The sequence below is a fragment of the Oncorhynchus gorbuscha genome, linkage group LG04 (genome assembly GCF_021184085.1).
Source record: "Oncorhynchus gorbuscha isolate QuinsamMale2020 ecotype Even-year linkage group LG04, OgorEven_v1.0, whole genome shotgun sequence".
NCBI classification, from domain to species: Eukaryota; Metazoa; Chordata; class Actinopteri; order Salmoniformes; family Salmonidae; genus Oncorhynchus; species Oncorhynchus gorbuscha.
Window position 1 is genome coordinate 9,281,495 of NC_060176.1, and position 17,932 is coordinate 9,299,426.

Consider the following 17,932-nt stretch of genomic DNA (forward strand, 5'->3'; position numbering starts at 1 on the left):
AATAGACTACATAATCACCTGATCTGACAAGAGTATACAGACATTCACTCAAATATAGGCTCCAAATCAAATGACTGAGTGCACAACTGTGTAGCTGTTAGTAAACAGTCAAATGCATGCAATCCAACTTAACTTTTTTTAATATATTGGTGTGTGTGTGTGTATATATATATATATATATGGTTCATCCATACACCAACCAAATGCTTGAAACCTTCACGATAAAGTCTAATTGTACATGCTTCAATGAAGTATCCAATTGACTTTCAGTGCTCACAACACGTCTTGTATCGAAACTGAACACCAAGAGCATTCTTTTTTTAGGAATCAAGAATGTTTCCACTTTAGCAGCAAGGTGATGCCACTCATTATTCTACACCGTAACCAAAGTTACAGCAGTTTGTGTTTTAAATGGTCTTATTTGATTTAAAAATTGCAGTCTGATACAGAAGGCTAGGAGACCTGAACAATATGAAAGTGCTAGTCATTAATTTACAGAGATCAGGCATCACATAGTGCTATGAAGTATCCAATATGCTACATATGAATACACTTGACACCTTACAAATACCTCTGGTTGTTTTAGCAAGGCTACTTAAAAATCAAGAACCTTGGCTTGTATATACATAACAAACATGAGAATTTGTTAATGCAGAAAATAACGTAGACAACACTACTGCCAGAGGTATAATCTTATCACGCACAGCCTTTTGGCCAAAACAGTGAAAATGATGAAACATTTAGTCCCGTTATCAATTTCAAATTGTTAAGCCCTCCCGTTTTGTTTAAGTGGGAAGAAAAAAAAAGGAAGTCTCCGTCCTAGTATCCTCCACATTGGATCCCAGAAGACAATGTTGTTTAGAGCTTATTTTTTCTCTTGCTTCAAGCTCAAGTTCTTGGTTTGTTTTCCCAGCCATTTGTTGCATTTGGTTGTCTTCCCACTTCTTCTGGTGCTATTTCCAATTTGATAGTCAGATTGAAGAGTCAGTGAGAAGAACCAGTTCTGGAACCACTACTTAAGGGAACAACACAAGCTTTTTTCACTTCACTACAATCAGTCAGAGTAATAAAAGGGAGAAGGGACGACTCAATTCATTCCTGGAGCGTTGCCTCCAAAGTTGAAATTAGTTGGCACCACTTCTGGCACCGTGAACTTGTATCCGCCGTGCTTCTCGATCATTTTGGATTCTAGAATGAAGAAAATAGGGCAATTATACAACAGGCCAAACATGGAAAGTGTTTGTTTCCTATGAAATTAAAACGATTAAATAAAAATGAAATGCTGTCTAATTGTATGACGGGGATACATTTACTTACCATGTGCTGCCCGTCTCTGGTCTGCAAGTGTGCCAATGTCATGAAGGTGTTTTCCTTGTTCCTCATCAAGGGTTTGTGTGAGTGCCTGGTACCATGCTGGGTCACGGGTCTGGATATCTGAGTTGGAGAAATACAGTTACGTTTTTTCCTCCCCTTTTAGGTACGAATTACACTTAAGCATAAAAAAATGCAACATATTGCATTGATATCTTCAATACCGAGATCTCGTTTGTATTGTTTTTTTTCTCTTTTTTTGGGGGTATCCAATTGTTAGTAGTTAATATCTTGTCTCATCGCTACAACTACCGCACAGGCTCGGGAGAGACGAAGGTCGAAAGCCATGCGTCCTCCGATACACAACCCAACCAAGCCGCACTGCTTAACACAGAGCGCATCCAACCCGGAAGCCAGCAGCACCAATGTGTCGGAGGAAACACCGTGCGTCTGGCGACCTGGTTAGCGTGCACTGCGCCCACCCACCGCAGGAGTCGCTAGTGCGCGATGAGACAAGGATATCCCTACCGGCCAAACCCTTCCTAATCCAGACGACGCGAGGCCAATTGTGCATCGCCCCATGGACCTCCCGGTCACGGCAGGCTGCGACAGACCCAGAGTCTCTGGTGGCACAGCAAGCACTGCGATGCAGTGCCTTAGACCACTGCGCCACCTGGGAGGCCTGTATTGTGTTTTTAAACCTTCTCAGACAAATGCCTCGATGTCTTCAACTGAAGAACACGCTGCTGTGGGGAACTGAACCCAGAGACACAGAACGTGACCCTGACCCAGTGACCACAGACACAGTGTCCCGTTCCGACTCGTCATCGTATCATCACCGAAGAGCATGTACTAATAATGCACTGTAAATAACAGGCCTCACAAATATGTTTCGTAATATTGACTGAGTGTAAACACTTATTCACTGTTTATATCAAATTTGTGTCCTTAACTTGACGACCCATCACTAGCTTTGTGTGCATGAAAGGTGGTCTCCTTACTCTGTAGTATGGCCTTGAAGATCTGGTATTCATCCACCAGGTTGTCTTCGTCGTCTACAGCTGTAGTGTAGCCCTCCAGTGCAGTCTCCTCTGCGTCGTCCTCATCCCAGTCCTCATCATCCCCATCCTCTCCTGCATGCTTGGCCAGCATCTCCAAGTACTCCTGGCCCTCCTCATCAATGTCATCCTCATCACTGCCCAGCTCAACTGAGGAAAGGCACAATGGATGCAATTATTACTGATCAATCTACTAACATAACTCAAACCATCTACCATTGAAGTGCTCCTTGCAGCTGTATCTTATCTATTTACTATAGTAGGAAGATTAAAATAGGTGAGTGACAATGGGACAGCACAAATTTCAGAGGATAGCACAAATTTGGGGTGGCAGGTAGCCCAGTGGTTAGTGCTGGGCCAGCAACTGATCAAATCCCCAAGCTGACAAGGTAAAAATCTGTCGTTCTGCTGCTGAACAAGGCAGTTAATCCACTGTTCTTTGTAAATAATAATTTGTTTTTAACAGACTTGCCTAGTTAAATTTTTTTAAATGCAGTACCATTCTCCTCATCCTCCTCTCCATCTTCATCATCATCTTCATCCTCATTCTCGTTCTCTGCTTGACAGGCGTAGGCCCTCTTGAGGCCGTTGAAGAGCAGGATGGCTGCGGGAAGCAGTTGGCCGGCCACCTGGTTGACAGCCTGGGGCCTCTGCTCCAAGTCAATAAGGGCACACAGGCCAAGCACGCAGATCTTCCTATCATGGAGCCTGGGGGACAACATAAAATATCTTTCTGCACATGTTTGTGCTCTATTTGATATCAAACTATATGTGCGACCATAGAAACTAGACAAGGTGTAAATATATTAAACATGAGCATCTTGCATGGTCTTACCCCAGGAAGCAGTCAACATCTTTGAGCCACTGGGAGATGAAGTGGTTGGTGATGGGCTCAGTGTTGTTTGGGAAGCGCAGGTTCTCCAGGGTGTTGAGCAGCAGAGGGGGGCTGTAGTACAGGGCTGCGATGGCCACTTGCAGACACATGGTCCTCAGTTCACTGGTCTTCACCTCCCTCGTCAGCCTCTCCAGCGCAGCCGCCACAAACAAGGGAACAACCTGCAGGAGCGGAAAAAAAAGTCTAAGGTGACTGTATAGTACAGTGCTTCTCAAAAGCAGTTACTATGATATTCAACCTGCTTAAATAAGATTTGAATAGAGTCGTAGCCATACAAGATTTAGTGTAGAAGCCAGACACTTACCTGATCAATTCCGCGCCCTTTGCACTGCAGAATAACAACCTCCAACAGCTTGGCTGCATGACACTCTGGATCCTCACCTGGATCGCCAGTCAGAACCTGCATGGACAGATTGTCAACCTGTTCACACCAGCAAAAATACACACCACCAATATAATGTGTGAACACATTGCACAGTGGCTGTAAATTACTGTACCTTCTTGCACATGCTGTAGATTATCTCCAGGTATTTAGTGTCAGACAGGAGAGTGTCTGTGTCAACCGTGACGTAGTTGTGAAGGAGAGGCATCATGTCTGAAATAGTCACATTCCCCATTTAATATGGTCTGTGTCTATATAATAGTCATATCACCATAACAGGCCAAGTTGAGACTAGCAGGTTGGTGAGCAGTATACCTGTGAAGTAGTCAAAGCCATCCTGCTGGAAAACCTCAAACACCAAGGGGAGGAGCTGCCACATCTGTTGGGACACCTGCTGGCAGGTCAGGCTGTGTGCCAGAGACAGGATCTCCTCGTAGAACTCTGAAAATCAGCACACACACACACAGGCTGGGTTTCAGACAGAGGTAAATATAGGACAACCCCCACAGAGTGAGTCAGTCACGTAAATTACTCTAGGCACCTCACCCACTTGCGCGTGTCAGAGAGACGGGAGGACCCGGTTGAAATGTGGTGTGACAGGAAGAGCAAGGGAGACTTACCCAGGACATGCTGCTGCAGGACGGTGCCAATCACCTGCAGACATATACCCTCCAGCTGCTGGGTGATCTAAAACAGAAACCCCATTCATTTAGTTAGAGCACTGGAACACACACACACACACACACACACACACACACACACACACACACACACACATATTCACCATGAACATACATGTGGTGCTGCAAGAGTAGATTTGATCATTTCATTGTGCAAGTCATTTCCAGAAAAACAAATACCTGTAGGTAGGCACATTGATAAAAACAACATAAGTAAACAGCTGATCGCTTTACTTTATACAGTCAACGACCATGAGTAGTATACCAAGAAGACATATCTAACTGTTGACCAACATTTGCTGGTTTGGCTGGTTCCAAGCTCCATGGTCCTGTGCGTTGGCAGACGTACGGGCAGAGAGCCACAGTGCTATTTCTAGAGATTTCAAAGTGCCTTGCAGGCTGATGAGAGAACAGCGTGTGTTTCCAGGAGCGGGTGGGCAGCTGGAAGTGTGTTGGCAGGCAGCACCATGACTTTAGCTGGGAGGGAAGCTGTTGTACTGAGTTGGTGTTTGGTTGAATGGCTGTAAGTAAATATGCCTTGTCCGAACCAGAATGGCCAATAGGATATGGGCTGCTGCCCTGTTTCTGTAGCGTGAGACAGCTTGATGTACAAGTAGACCCCACGGACAGGACGCTATGGCTGTACTCACCTCTTTGTGGTCCTCCACCACACTGAGCAGTGTGTCGATAGTGTTGAGGATGCCCATGGCTGTCACCGCTTTGTCGTCCCCTCCCTCCTCGTCAGGCCCCGTCTGGATGACCTGGTTGAAGGTCATCGCCTGAGGAGAGACGGGAATAACAGCCATAAGTGGGTTTCCCTGAGAGCAGAGTCTTTAAAACCAGACCAACATGGAACTAGGATAGATGGTAATTGGACCTTATTTCCTCTCTCCATGGCTGACAAACGGAATCATAAACTGATCAAAGGAAGGCGACTTCCTGCGCAGGGCCTTTTTATGAGTCAGGTACTGAGCGCACACACACTCCTCACCAAGTGCTGTGTCATCTCCACGGCGATGGGCGTGACCTCTTCGCTGTACTCGCAGATCATCTTCTGGATGACGTTAGTGAGGTCATCGTTCTCCGTTTCACGCACAATGTGCAGGAGGGCCTGCATCACAGGCCGGATGAAGGGAGTGATATACTCTTTGGCTAGGAAAGAGGAAAAACATGACAAAGGAGCACTTAGTGATAATCAGTTATATCATTTGGATTTAAGCAGAACACAAGTATTAATGTTATACAGCAAAGACTCCATATACACCTATGGTGTGTTTCTGAGTCTGACAGTGGAGAGATAGCTAGCTACCTTTCTCCTGGTTGCTTATGAGGACCTGCAGGGCGATGGCTGCCTCCACTTTAACAGGCATCTCGTTGTCGTTGATTAGGCAGAGGCGGGTCAGCTCCAGCGCTGTCTGCAGGTTCTGGTCACTCTTAAACTTGACCTCACAGAAGTAATGCAGGACCCAACAGGCCTATGGGGAAACACCAGAACAAACTGGCTATACTTTTGCCAAATTCTCCTAAAGCTAGAATTTCTATCTTGAACTATCAAGATGCGAAGAGTTGAAAACACCACTGCAATGAGGGAAAGCAGAACTTACAGAAAGCATTGGTGTTATACCAAATCATTGTCATTAATATTCTTGATACACATGCTCTCCCCTTCTCCCCACTGGAGCCCTGGGCCAGAATGATCTGGCAACGTGACACTTACTCTGGCTCTCATATAGCCCAGCTCACTGCGGAACAGAGTGAAGACGTGGTTCTGCAGCATGAACTCCATCTGGTCTTTATAGACCTTTTTCTGTTTGGGGGGGAAAGAAAATTTTATTTTTGTTGACCATGAATTTCATTAATATATTTGACTGCCACTTGGGATCCATAAAGTAAACTTAAGTAATAAAACAAATTGGCAAAATAGTTACAACTACTGCAAAATAGTTACACTCCCGGGTGGCGCAGTGGTTAAGGGCTGTGCCACCGGAGACTCTGGGTTCGCGCCCAGGCTCTGTCGTAACCGGCCGCGACCTGGAGCTCCGTGGGGCGACGCACAATTGGCATAGCATGTTCCGGGTTAGGGAGGGATTGGCTGGTAGGGATATCCTTGTCTCATCGCGCACCAGCGACTGTGGCGGGCCGGGCACAGTGCACACTAACCAGGTTGCCAGGTGCACACGGTGTTTCCTCCGACACATTGGTGCGGCTGACTTCCGGGTTGGATGCGCGCTGTGTTAAGAAGCAGTGCGGCTTGGTTGGGTTGTGTATCGGAGGACGCATGACTTTCAACCTTAAGTCTCCCCCGAGCCCGTACGGGAGAAAAAAAGGGGGGTAATTATATATATATATAGAAAAAAAAGGTACACGCAGAGTCAGCTACCTAATAATAATAATAATAATATATGCCATTTAGCAGACGCTTTTATCCAAAGCGACTTACAGTCATGTGTGCATACATTCTACGTATGGGTGGTCCCGGGAATCGAACCCACTACCCTGGCGTTACAAGCGCCATGCTCTACCAACTGAGCTACATACCTCATCTGATGAGTATGTGGTCAGACCAAAGGTCAACTAGAAAATAGGAGATAGCAGATGGTGTTGGGTTAATCACCTTGAGCAGGATTTCAGCCAGAGAGCCAATCATGTGCAGCGCTCCGTCCTTCTTCCTGGGGTCAGAGGTGGGCTCAGTGAGGATCTGATAACAGAAGCCCATGGTCTTCTGAAGAACCTAGAGAATAAAGAAATGTATTCTGGCTAACTGCTTCACATTAACATCAAGCACCTTTTATATGTCCCAAATGGCACACTAATCCATGTATAGTGAACTACTTTTGACCAGGGCCCATGGGTTAGTGCACAATGTAGGGAATAGGGTGCCATTTGAGATGCAGACCAGGAGAGTTTGTGGGAGAGTATGGAGGCTGGCCCGTGGTGAGGAGTCACAGGTCAGTACTATGATCTCCAGTGGCTTTATGGCTGCAGGTGTGGAGTGAGCACCGCCGCACAGACTATAAGACACAGCCAGACGACAGCACGTAACATGGACAGGCACCACACACCCTGTTCACCCACAGCCAAAACGGAATAGAACTACACGCTAAAACAACACCTTACATTTAGAACAGAAAGAAAGCCGTAATACGTAACACATCTGACTAAGGAGCTACAGCAACTAAAGTAGTCTTTCTTCCAGCTATGCTACTTTGTTTTCCAGAGTTCTCCTGGCTCAACACGTCCACAGACCGGTTCCAACAGCTCTGTACTGTTGTTGCAGCAACAGGGCGCTAATGAGAGCCACAGCAGGGCCGGGCAGGAAAGAGGAGTGGGCCAGGCCATAAATAAGGGCAGGAGTGAGGCCAGTAAAAAAACAGGCACTTGGCCATCGAGGGTATGCATCCCAAATGGCACACATTCCCAATATAGTGCACTACTTTTGACCTGGGCTCTGAAAAAAAAGAGGAAGTGCACTATATAGGGAATAGGGTGCCATTTGGGATGGAACCATGATCACATCATGGCTGGCTGTTGACTGTGCCAGGACCAGGAGGACTCAGCTTGCAAATTAGAACCACAACTCACTTCTTTCCTCTTGTTGCAGGAGGTGAAGAGCAGGGTCTGAGCTGCCGTGGTGGGAGAGATGAAATCCTCGAACACATCTGAGACATGACAGAGTCAGCAGATCAGATGGCACATTGCATTGGTTTGTTAGAATAGCTTTACAGTTAAATATTTTAACTGATCACTTCCAGGCAGTCTCTGATTCCAGGACATTCCTTTTGGATGACAAATACCACAGAATATTTCTCTGATTTCCAAAAACAAGAATGGCGCTTACCAAACTTCATGCGAATGTACTCGTATGGGTCCTCCTCCCACAACTCCTGGTCACTGTCCGTGTAGCACATGAGGGGGAAAACCACGTCCTGAATGATACCCTGGATATGTGGCTTCAGGTTCTTCCAGGTGACAGCGTGTGCGATTCCCTGGTTAATATAGTTGAGTGTCTGCTGGAGGACTCTGGGAGCCACGTATTGCTTCTCCTTGTACTGATATAAGACCTTCAGCAGCACCTACAGACAGACAGGCAAATCAGTTCCCTCTGGTTGAGATCAGACTTCCATGCAGACAGACACAGCTGAAAGGCAACCTTCTGTCCCTCAGTCAATCACAGAGTCATGCATCACACATCTTTCAGCTCAGACAAAGCCAAGAGCGGCCTTGGCCTCTCACCTGTTGTGCTGCCACTGCGTATCCCTTGAGGAAGAGATCGGCAAACTCTGTGTACTCTTTGGTAGTGTTGCCTGGGCTGCCATACCTGGGAGGGGATTAAAGATGCTTTCACATGTTAATATACACTGAACCAAAATATAAACACAACACGTAAAGTGTTGGTCCCATGTTTCATGAGCTGAAATTAAAGATCCCAGACATTTTCCATACGCACAAAAAGTTAATCCAATTTTGTGCACACATTTGTTTACATCCCTGTTAGTGAGCATTTCTCATTTGCCAAGATAATCCATCCACCAGACAGGTAATGATAAGTGACATCATTAAGGGATTATCACTTTCACCTGGTCAGTCTCATGGAAAGAGCAGGTTTTCCTAATGTTTTGTACACTCAGTGTAGTGAGTGTGCTGGGGTAGGTTGAGTAGGCTTACCTCTCAAAGAGCCTGGCCAGGATGTGGAGGGCCCACTTCTTACACTTCCACCAGGGCAGCTCAGGTCTCTCGTCCTCATCCACCTGCAAGGTCTCCTGTGAGGCACAGACGGGGAAGGGAAAAAAATACACAAAAATAAATAAATTAGCATTGTTTCAACTAGAAGCAATAAAATAAAGCAAACAAACTACAGCTAATCTGTTTGGGAGCTCCTTGATTTGCATAGTCAACCTATTTGTGATCCCCTCCTTGCCCTACCACAGTAAATCTGCCCTCACCGGAGGCACGTCTCTGTCCACCACTGTCTTCAGGATCTCCATCCACTCCGTCAGGTTCTGTCGGTTGATCAGCTCCAGGGGAAGGTTATACTGTGGGCAGAGAAAAGGAGAAATTCCATCTATTCAATTCAAAACGCTTTGTCGTCTTTCCAATGGACATTAGACAGCAGAGCAATCTGGCATGCTGAGCAGGGACAGGTCTTGCCCAGTGGCCCACATGACAGTGACATCACAGCCAGCAGAAGAAGCAGCCCACATGGACCAGATGGTCCTCAGCCCTCCCCTCCTACAGGACAATCATAACCGACCCATCTCCAAAACCAGTATTATGGAAGGAGTAGCTAAATAACTGGACACTACAGCAATACATCCACATTTAGACAAGTACCCTACACAATCAACAGACTAATATAAACACTTAACTTCGAAAAAGGTGAGAGTGAAGGATGTGGTCAGTAGTACCTGGAAGAGGGCGTAAAGGATCTTGAAGATCTGTTTTTGCACCAGGACAGATTCACTGGAGGGGTCAGGGAGCAGCTGGATGAAGCGGTCCTTCAGCATGGGCATGAAGATCTGCATGGCCGCCACCAGAGGACTGCGCTCGTCTGGCTTCTTGTACCTGTCAAACACACAATCAGAAACATCAGCCACCCGAAGACATAGAAAACAGCTCTATAATACTGTGTGTCCCAAATGACACCCCATTCCCTAAATGGTTGGGACTGTCACAGCATGGTCACTCTAAAACAAGGAGTCCTTACTCATAGTTTTTAACCAGCTGGTAGAGGCAGAGCAGGATGCCCAGCCATCCGGCGCTGTTATCTGACTGCAGGTAGAAGCCAATCTTGTCCACAATGGCAGTCCACTTGCCGGGGTAGTCGTGTTTAATCATGTGGTGGATGCATGTTGTCAGCTGCACTCTGAAGGGTTAAAGAGAGCGGAGAAAGTTTGGAAGACAATTTGGTTGATCCGAGCTACCTCTACCCCCCCTTTGCCGGCGCTGTGCAGTGAGCTAAGCAGCCACAGGGTGGTCGGTTACCTGATGCGCTCGGGGGAGTGGATGATGGCCTCCACGATGTTGTCACGGATGAACTGCCTGTCCTCCTCTGGGATGTTATTGACAGGCGTCTCCGTGCTGGTGCCATCCCCCTCGCTCCAGTGCTGGGTCACCATGTTCTTCAGGTAGATCACCCCTAGGGAAGGGAGAGGGGGGCCATCAACTGACTGAACATAACAGGCTTCTTAGAGATCCTATTGAAAATGGATTACATACAGTGCATTTGTAAAGTATTCAGACCCTTTAACTTTCCACTTTGTTACGTCAGCCTTTTTCCAAAATTGATTGAATAGCCCCCCCACTCAAAATACACCATGATGACAAGAAAAAAGAGAAAAAAGATTACATTTATTACAAATAAACTGAAATATCCCAATTACATTAGTATTCAGACCCTTTACTCAGTACTTTGTTGATGCACCTTTGGCAGCGATTTACAGCCTCAAATCTTATTTGGTATGACGCGACAAGCTTGGCACACCTGTATTTGGGGAGTTTCTCCCATTCTTCTCTGCAGATCCTCTCAAGCTCTGTCAGTTTGGATGGGGAGCGTCGATGCACAGCTATTGTCTGGTCTCAAGAGTTCAATCTTGGTTTCATCAGACCAGAGAATCTTATGTTTCTCATGGACTGGGAGTCCTTTAGGTGCCTTTTGGCAAACTCCAAGCGAGCGGCTATGTTCCTTTTACTGACGAGTGGCTTCCGTCTGGCCAAGCTACCATAAAAGAGTGGCTGCAGAGATGGTTGTCCTTCTGGAAGGTTCTCCCAACTCCACAGAGGAACTCTAGAGCTCTGTTAGAGTGACCAACGGGTTATTGGTCACCTCCCTGACCAAGGCCCTTCTCCCCTGATTGTTCAGTTTGGCTGGGCAGCCAGCTGTAGGAAGAGTCTTGGTGGTTCCAAGCTTCTTCCATTTAAGAATGATCAAGGCCACTGTGTTCTTGGGGACCTTGAATGCTGCAGACACTTTTTGGTACCCTTCCCCAGATCTGTGCCTCGACACAATCCTGTCCCGCAGCGCTACGGACAATTCCTTCGACGTCATGGCTTAGTTTTTGCTCTGACATGCACGGTCAACTGTGGGGCCTTACATAGAATGGTGTGTGCCTTTCCAAATCATGTCCAATCAATTGAATTTACCACAAGTTGTTTAAACATCTCAAGGATGATCAACGGAAACAGGATGCACCTGAGCTCAATTTAGAGTCTCTGTGTCTGAATATTTCTGTAAATAAGTTTGATAAAATTGCATACATTTCTAAAAACCTGTTTTCGCTTTGTCATTATGGGGTATTGTGTGTAGATTGCTGAGTAAATGTTTTATTTAATGCATTTTAGAATAAGGCTGTTACGGGAGGGGTCTGAATACTTCCGAATGCACTGAATGTAATTCTAAGGCAGGTTTAATGTACAGCTGGTATTCCACCCACCTAGATATAATTAATGCAAATTGTATGGTGTTGAAGTAAAAATCTGCTTTGATCATGAGGTTTAAAATGAACACTTCCAATTCCTATGGAATTGCAGCTGGTTAAAGTGGCACAATATTCTCTGTCTCTTTAAAATCACTTTACATCAGGGAGATCTCTAAATTGTTCGAGTCAGTGTGACATTGGGCGGTGTGAAAGAGTCCATCAGCCTAGATAGCAGCCGTGGATCTCATGACCAGCACATTCAATGTGACTCCTCTCATGTGCTCAGGCTGAGAGGGAGTAGCAGTCGGCTGGGCAAGTAAGGAGTGCTTTTAGGCCCCTTTCCTTTCAGTCCTAACACACTAGCATGGCCCTGTTCATTAGCACTCCCCATCCAAGCAAGGAGTCACATTCATCCTTCCTCTGTCCCCTGAAATTACAACAGAAATGACCATATTCAACTGATAAAATCAGAGCAGAGCAGCAGAAAGAGGCCTAATTCCTTGAGTGAGTCATAGAAGAGGTGTAAAAGTGCACTTTAGTTAGGGGTTTGCAATAGTTCCCCCTCTCGTGTTGCAGCTCAGACAGTGAGTCTGAATTTGGAGTACGGGTGTAAATTGTTCTATAGAGCCACAATGGAGTGTCTGAGGTCAGTGGCTCACAGGCAGGGCGAGGCGGTGGATAGGGGGTCAGACAGACTGCTGACACAGATGTGATCGCCGTGCTGCTGGCTGGGAAGTCATAATCCTGCCAGTCAGTGCTGACACAGCAACTCAACATCCCCCTAGCCCACACATGGAGGCAGGGAATAGATGATTCCTGAAATATCAAAGAATGCAATTGCCTATAATATCAGTGACAGATTTGAAAAAACAAACCATGACAAAAAAAAATGCTATTATCTGTCATAAGTATGAGGGCATTTCTCTTCAATAGGAGGGACCTGGGTCTGATCTCACTGCCATCATGGGAATCCCAGGCATTTGCCTGCTAGCTGGTGACGGAATCGCTTAGCTCCTCCCTTTGCGTGTCAGATTACAGCAAATGAGCCTCATTACCACGGCACTTCAGGCCAAAGTGCTGACTGTGAAATTCATGTGGCTCTCCTGGGGAGAGGTCCCAAGCCAACTTCTAAGCATATTTTACCCAATGGCATGACAGATATGATCTATCCCGTGCCACCACTGCAGCTGCATTAACTTAATGCAATCGGTCTGAATCGGAGTCAGGTGCAGCAGGGCTCTATGGCAGGACAAATAGCACAGTCACAAGAAGGATAGCATTCCTGCTCAACACACCAGTTCCTGGAGGTTTGTTTAGAAATATCCAGGTCATCTGTTTGACAAGAGGCACACAGATTAGCACCCAACGCATAAGGCAGGATGGGCTGCTGCCATGTTAGACTTTCCTCCAGGCAGTCACATTACTATTGTGTTGTTGAAGCAAACTACAATGTAGAAGAACTGACAAAATTGAAAGATAGTATCATGTTCTATGGGTGAGCACAAGTTAATATGGTAATGTGGAGGCTAGCAGCAGGTTGAAAATGATAGGCTCTGTCTGGCAGCCACCTGAGGACTGCACACTTTTAAAATGTAATAAAAGTCAAATGAGTCACCGATCAAGAGCAGATCGTCCTACCATATAACTGTACATCATTACCATAGAAGCATGTGTGACACATGGACAGGCTATGAACGGTCCCTCAAACAGAGCATCTCAAACATGTGGAATGTTATTTTATAATAAAGGCAGCTGTGTCAATGACTAGACAGACTGTCCAGACCGAGAAATTATAGAGTTCACTAGAGCTCCCTAGCAGACTAAAAGAAGTGTGAAATGTCAATGCCGTAGGACAGGATAAAATAAGCTGCAACGGTAGCATAATAAAGATGGCGTCATATACAACAAAAACACCTTCTCTTTCTATCATGTGTGTAACTTGGTGAACAAATGTACAGGTTCATGGGAAATTGGTCAGTCTTCACAATATGACTGGTGTCATCAGTGTGGGAGCTGTGGCAGTCAGGGCAGGGGTCATCTTTGAGAAAGCGTGCTCAGTTCATTTGAGCTACGGTTGTAGATACTCTTCTCACCTTTCAGTTCCAGTGAATTTCCATCTGCAAGAGAGCCCAGAAGCCCGCCCCACAGCATCATAATAATAACATCTACCCATCCTCTGAAACTCACCTGCTTGTCTGACGGGCAAATCTAACTGATCAGACATGGTGACTTGCAGCAGAGCTGACACAAAATTCACCTGGGTGTGACCCTGTAAATGAAAGCAGGAAAGGATGCATGAATATCAAACACTGATGTGAATTTGACCTACATATCAGCAAAACAAACCGTGTATAATATATTAACGAGAACCACGTGTCTGTCTTACCAACTGCAGATAAAAAAACAAAATTAAAAGCAAGAGAATTTTGCCATTTTATCTGGGTATGGTCACTGTGCCTGCTTTGTTTATTTGGAAGTATATGCTTTATTCATTTGGATGTATAGGTTTATGGCTGAAAATTAAACTATTCGCAATGAGGGATAATACAGACAGTGCCCGGTTTTTAGGGAATTGCTATAAGTCTACCATGTACTATTTGCAAGTAAGAAAAAGTGTGGCATGGCATTCCTCTTGATTCCTTGCCAAGCAAATTACATGACAATGCTGCAAAAGTTTGTGTTGGGGGGCTAGGGTCAGTCTGTTATATCTGGAGTGATACATTTACATTACATTTAAGTCATTTAGCAGACGCTCTTATCCAGAGCGACTTACAAATTGGTGCATTCACCTTATGACTCCTTGCTGTCCCCAGTCCACCTGGTCATGCTGCTGCTCCAGTTTCAACTGTTCTGCCTGCGGCTATGGAACCCTGATCTGTTCACCAGACGTGCTACTTTGTCCCAGACCTGCAGTTTCCAACTCTCTCTACCACACCTGCTGTCTATCGCTGAATGACCGGCTTTGAAAAGCCATATTCCTTAAGTGCTGACCTGTTGCACCCTGTACAACCACTGTGATTATTATTAGGCTACCCTAATAATAAGGGTATTCTAGTGGTTAGAGCATTGGACTAGTAACCGGAAGGTTGCAAGTTCAAACCCCCGAGCCGGCAAGGTACAAATCTGTCGTTCTGCCCCTGAACAGGCAGTTAACCCACTGTTCCTAGGCCGTTATTGAAAATAAGAATTTGTTCTTAACTGACTTGCCTGGTTAAATAAAAATAAATACAATTTGGCCCTACTGGTCATCTATGAACGTTTGATCATATTGGCTATGTACTGTTATAATCTCCACCTTGCACAGCCAGAAGAGGACTGGCCACCCCACCGAGCCTGGTTTCTTCCTAGGTTCTGGCCTTTGTAGGGAGTTTTTCCTAGCCACCATGCTTCTTCATCTGCATTGCTTGCTGTTTGGGGTTTCAGGCTTTGTTTCTGTATATCACTTTGTGCCATTGGCTGATGTAAAAATCGCTTTATAAATACATTTGATTGATTGATGACAGTAATGCCATATAACCATTATATTGAGGCATGGAGCTCCATTAGCTGTAGCTAATACACATACAGCCACTTAAGGTGCCAAAACATTGATGCAACAGGTACATTATATAATGTAACCCCCCCCCCATAAGAACACACATCAAAGGAATGCAGACCTCCACATGGCCTGCCAGGGCCCTGGCCAACATCTAGGCTGTCATTTGAGACTGCAGCATCTGCATCAAACAGTGAGTGTGTCACCTCTCCCTATTCTCTAGACACTAACTAATAATGTTAAATTTTAAGATGTCCAGTATACACAAGAGTGCAGTATACTTCCCCAGAATCATTGATCACATAAAAGTGAATGAAAATGGGTCTCAATGCCTTGCCCCACCCATCCTTACATCACTTGCTATATTAAGTGAATACTGTTCAGGCTTAACTGCTTCAGAGGAGTCAAAAGTAAGCAATGAAAAATAGCCTGCTCCCCTCCTTTCCCTATAGACAACAATGCACTACGAGACCTCTCCCTGGATAAAACACATGGCTCCGAACTAACAACCCAACTGCACATTCTTGTTCTGTGGATACAAATTATTGGCGTCGTATATTCTGTTGTCACGAAAAACAAAACAACTAACTGATTGTTGAGTGAAGAAGTTCATGTACATTTTATTTGAGCCTTGCTAGGCCTACTCTTATCAAACTAGAGTTAGCTAAAAATACGTTCAAGCTGATCATACACAATATGTACATATCACAGACATAACAACTTGACTTAAAGTTAACTCAAACCCCGGCTATAATGACAACACCGTACATATATTGTTCTAAGGACAGCATAACCGTTAACAGACCAGAGTATACTTGACAATTGCCCAAGAGAGACTTCTTCCTAATAGCTAACTTAGCCATGTTGCGCTCGCGACGTGAAAAGCTAACTATGTGACCATGAAATAATTCACGCCGTCCGTATGTTAGTTATCTATGGCACGTCTACATTTTACATGAAAAATCGACGTCTAGACAATGATAATAGGCCATGTTGCACATAGTTGGCTATTTAATTTGTAAGGCTAACAGTAGCGAAAGAACCTGCGCAAGCGGACAGCTCATCGAATGACTCAATGTAATTGATGTAACGCTCGCCTAAAAAGGTTGCTAACGTAGCGCTAGCCAGCGAAAATTCACTTCAAATTATGTACAAAGAAAACGTTTGCCCCGTTACTAATGCGTAGCTATTATTAATAATGATTGCTATTCTTTACTTTGTATCTTGCAAGTTAACTAGCGTTCCATAAATCAAACCTACCTAGCTAGTTAGCAAATATCAGTTAGCTTGCTAGTTAGCTACGTCCATGAAAGGCAAAGCCAGCAAGTAAAAATAATAAATCTAACATTAGCTACTCCCATATTAGACATACATTTATATTGATAGGAAAGTATGCCCATTAAAGTTTGATTAACTAACGTTACACCTGTCAATTCGTCCGATTGGTGACATTTTGGCTGGCCAACTAGTTAAGTTAGCTATTTAAATTCAACGAGCTAGCTAGTTAGCACTACTGCTGTGCAGGGCAATGTCAGCAGTAAAAAAAAACACCTGACACGTGAGCCACTTAGCCAACTTGCTATCACAGATTTTCAAGCTTTTAGCAAACGCTAGCTACATTCGTATACTAGATCGCATGATTTAGTTCGTGTAGACAAAACTGGTATTAATGGCATAATTTGTCTTTCCAACGATTCAAACATGATACATCAACTAGGCCAAAAGCAAGCATCGTCCAACAAGCCTTTTTACTGCGTAGCTAGCAGCTAATTATCAAGGAAGCTAATGCTAACTTCCCGCACGTTTTTAAAGAACCAGCTGCGGGTATACGGGGTGGATTCACTTGGAGTTGCAGATCTTGATGTTAAAATATAATTCGAAACTTTGACATTACACCCGTAACGGCAAAAGACTATATGTTTCGGTGAGTACCTATTTCGAAGAGAATAATTGATCTGTCAAAGTTCTAGACTGACTCTGGTCTCCCACAACCACAAGCTAGGAGGACTCCATTTCATCTTTGATGTGTGACACAACAGAAGAGGCCCGATTAGCACCATCACAAGTTTTTACCTCGTTCAGCTGTCTCTCCGCGGCCTCACGCAAGTTTGGGTCCATGGTACCCCGAAGGGCCTCGATCAATACGTTCGGATCCATAGCTAAATCTGGTATGACTCGGATTCAGTATTTCTGTGGTCTATGAATTCCCAGTCAATGCGCACATGGACGCACGGCTCTTCAGTTACCGGCGCGAAAGGAAGAAGTGAATGAAGTACCCGGATAGATCAGCGCCAAATTTCTCCAACACGAACATCCGCTTCGAACTATTGCACTCTAGGAGTTGTAGTTTTACATGTGTGATATCTCTCTCACACTGTCTTACAGTCAGTAAATAAAGACAACAAAATATTATGAAAATGGAAAGCATGTCATTGCAGTTGGCTAGTCGATTTGAAGTTTTCAGCACGATCTTTCATGATGATTTGGATGACATCATAACATCAGAACAACCAACCAACAACTTAGTCACAAAAATGAAAGCCAATAATATTACTGCTACTGTAAAAACGACAATAATATACTATATAAACACTAAACTATGTGCTGCTGTAACATTGTCTTGGAAATGCATGGTGCCCCATGGTGGCACTGTGGG

At 45.0% G+C, this 17,932-nt stretch overlaps 1 protein-coding gene and 2 non-coding genes across 3 annotated transcripts; all 3 read right to left on the minus strand.

Moving 5' to 3' along the window:
• Positions 1 to 122: 122 nt before the first annotated feature.
• On the minus strand, positions 123 to 17,562 carry LOC124033612 (importin-7). Its single transcript, XM_046345704.1, has 24 exons — positions 17,350 to 17,562; positions 13,929 to 14,010; positions 10,309 to 10,462; positions 10,031 to 10,189; positions 9,732 to 9,888; positions 9,270 to 9,359; positions 8,992 to 9,086; positions 8,560 to 8,644; positions 8,165 to 8,399; positions 7,909 to 7,985; positions 6,941 to 7,057; positions 6,044 to 6,133; positions 5,636 to 5,801; positions 5,318 to 5,478; positions 4,977 to 5,105; positions 4,267 to 4,333; positions 3,962 to 4,087; positions 3,762 to 3,859; positions 3,569 to 3,664; positions 3,205 to 3,425; positions 2,869 to 3,077; positions 2,313 to 2,519; positions 1,318 to 1,434; positions 123 to 1,188 (listed from the first exon to the last, which is right to left on the minus strand). Exons 1-24 carry the CDS (start codon positions 17,431 to 17,433, stop codon positions 1,088 to 1,090), a joined length of 3,123 nt encoding a protein of 1,040 aa, XP_046201660.1. The 5' UTR covers positions 17,434 to 17,562; the 3' UTR covers positions 123 to 1,087.
• LOC124034760 lies at positions 2,012 to 2,155 on the minus strand. Its single transcript, XR_006838645.1, has one exon. It is a non-coding gene; the product is annotated as a small nucleolar RNA SNORD15 (small nucleolar RNA).
• LOC124034763 lies at positions 7,230 to 7,398 on the minus strand. The gene has a single exon (XR_006838648.1). It is a non-coding gene; the product is annotated as a small nucleolar RNA SNORA23 (small nucleolar RNA).
• Positions 17,563 to 17,932: the final 370 nt, after the last annotated feature.

Excerpts from the sequence above, each read along its gene's own strand:
- LOC124033612 (XM_046345704.1), bottom strand. The coding sequence starts at position 17,433 with ATGGATCCGAACGTATTGATCGAGGCCCTTCGGGGTACCATGGACCCA. Across the intron at positions 9,360-9,731 it reads TCCTTTACGCCCTCTTCCAG|TATAACCTTCCCCTGGAGCT; the intron begins GTACTACTGACC and ends CTCTGCCCACAG. Across the intron at positions 1,435-2,312 it reads CTTCAAGGCCATACTACAGA|ATATCCAGACCCGTGACCCA; the intron begins GTAAGGAGACCA and ends TCTCCAACTCAG.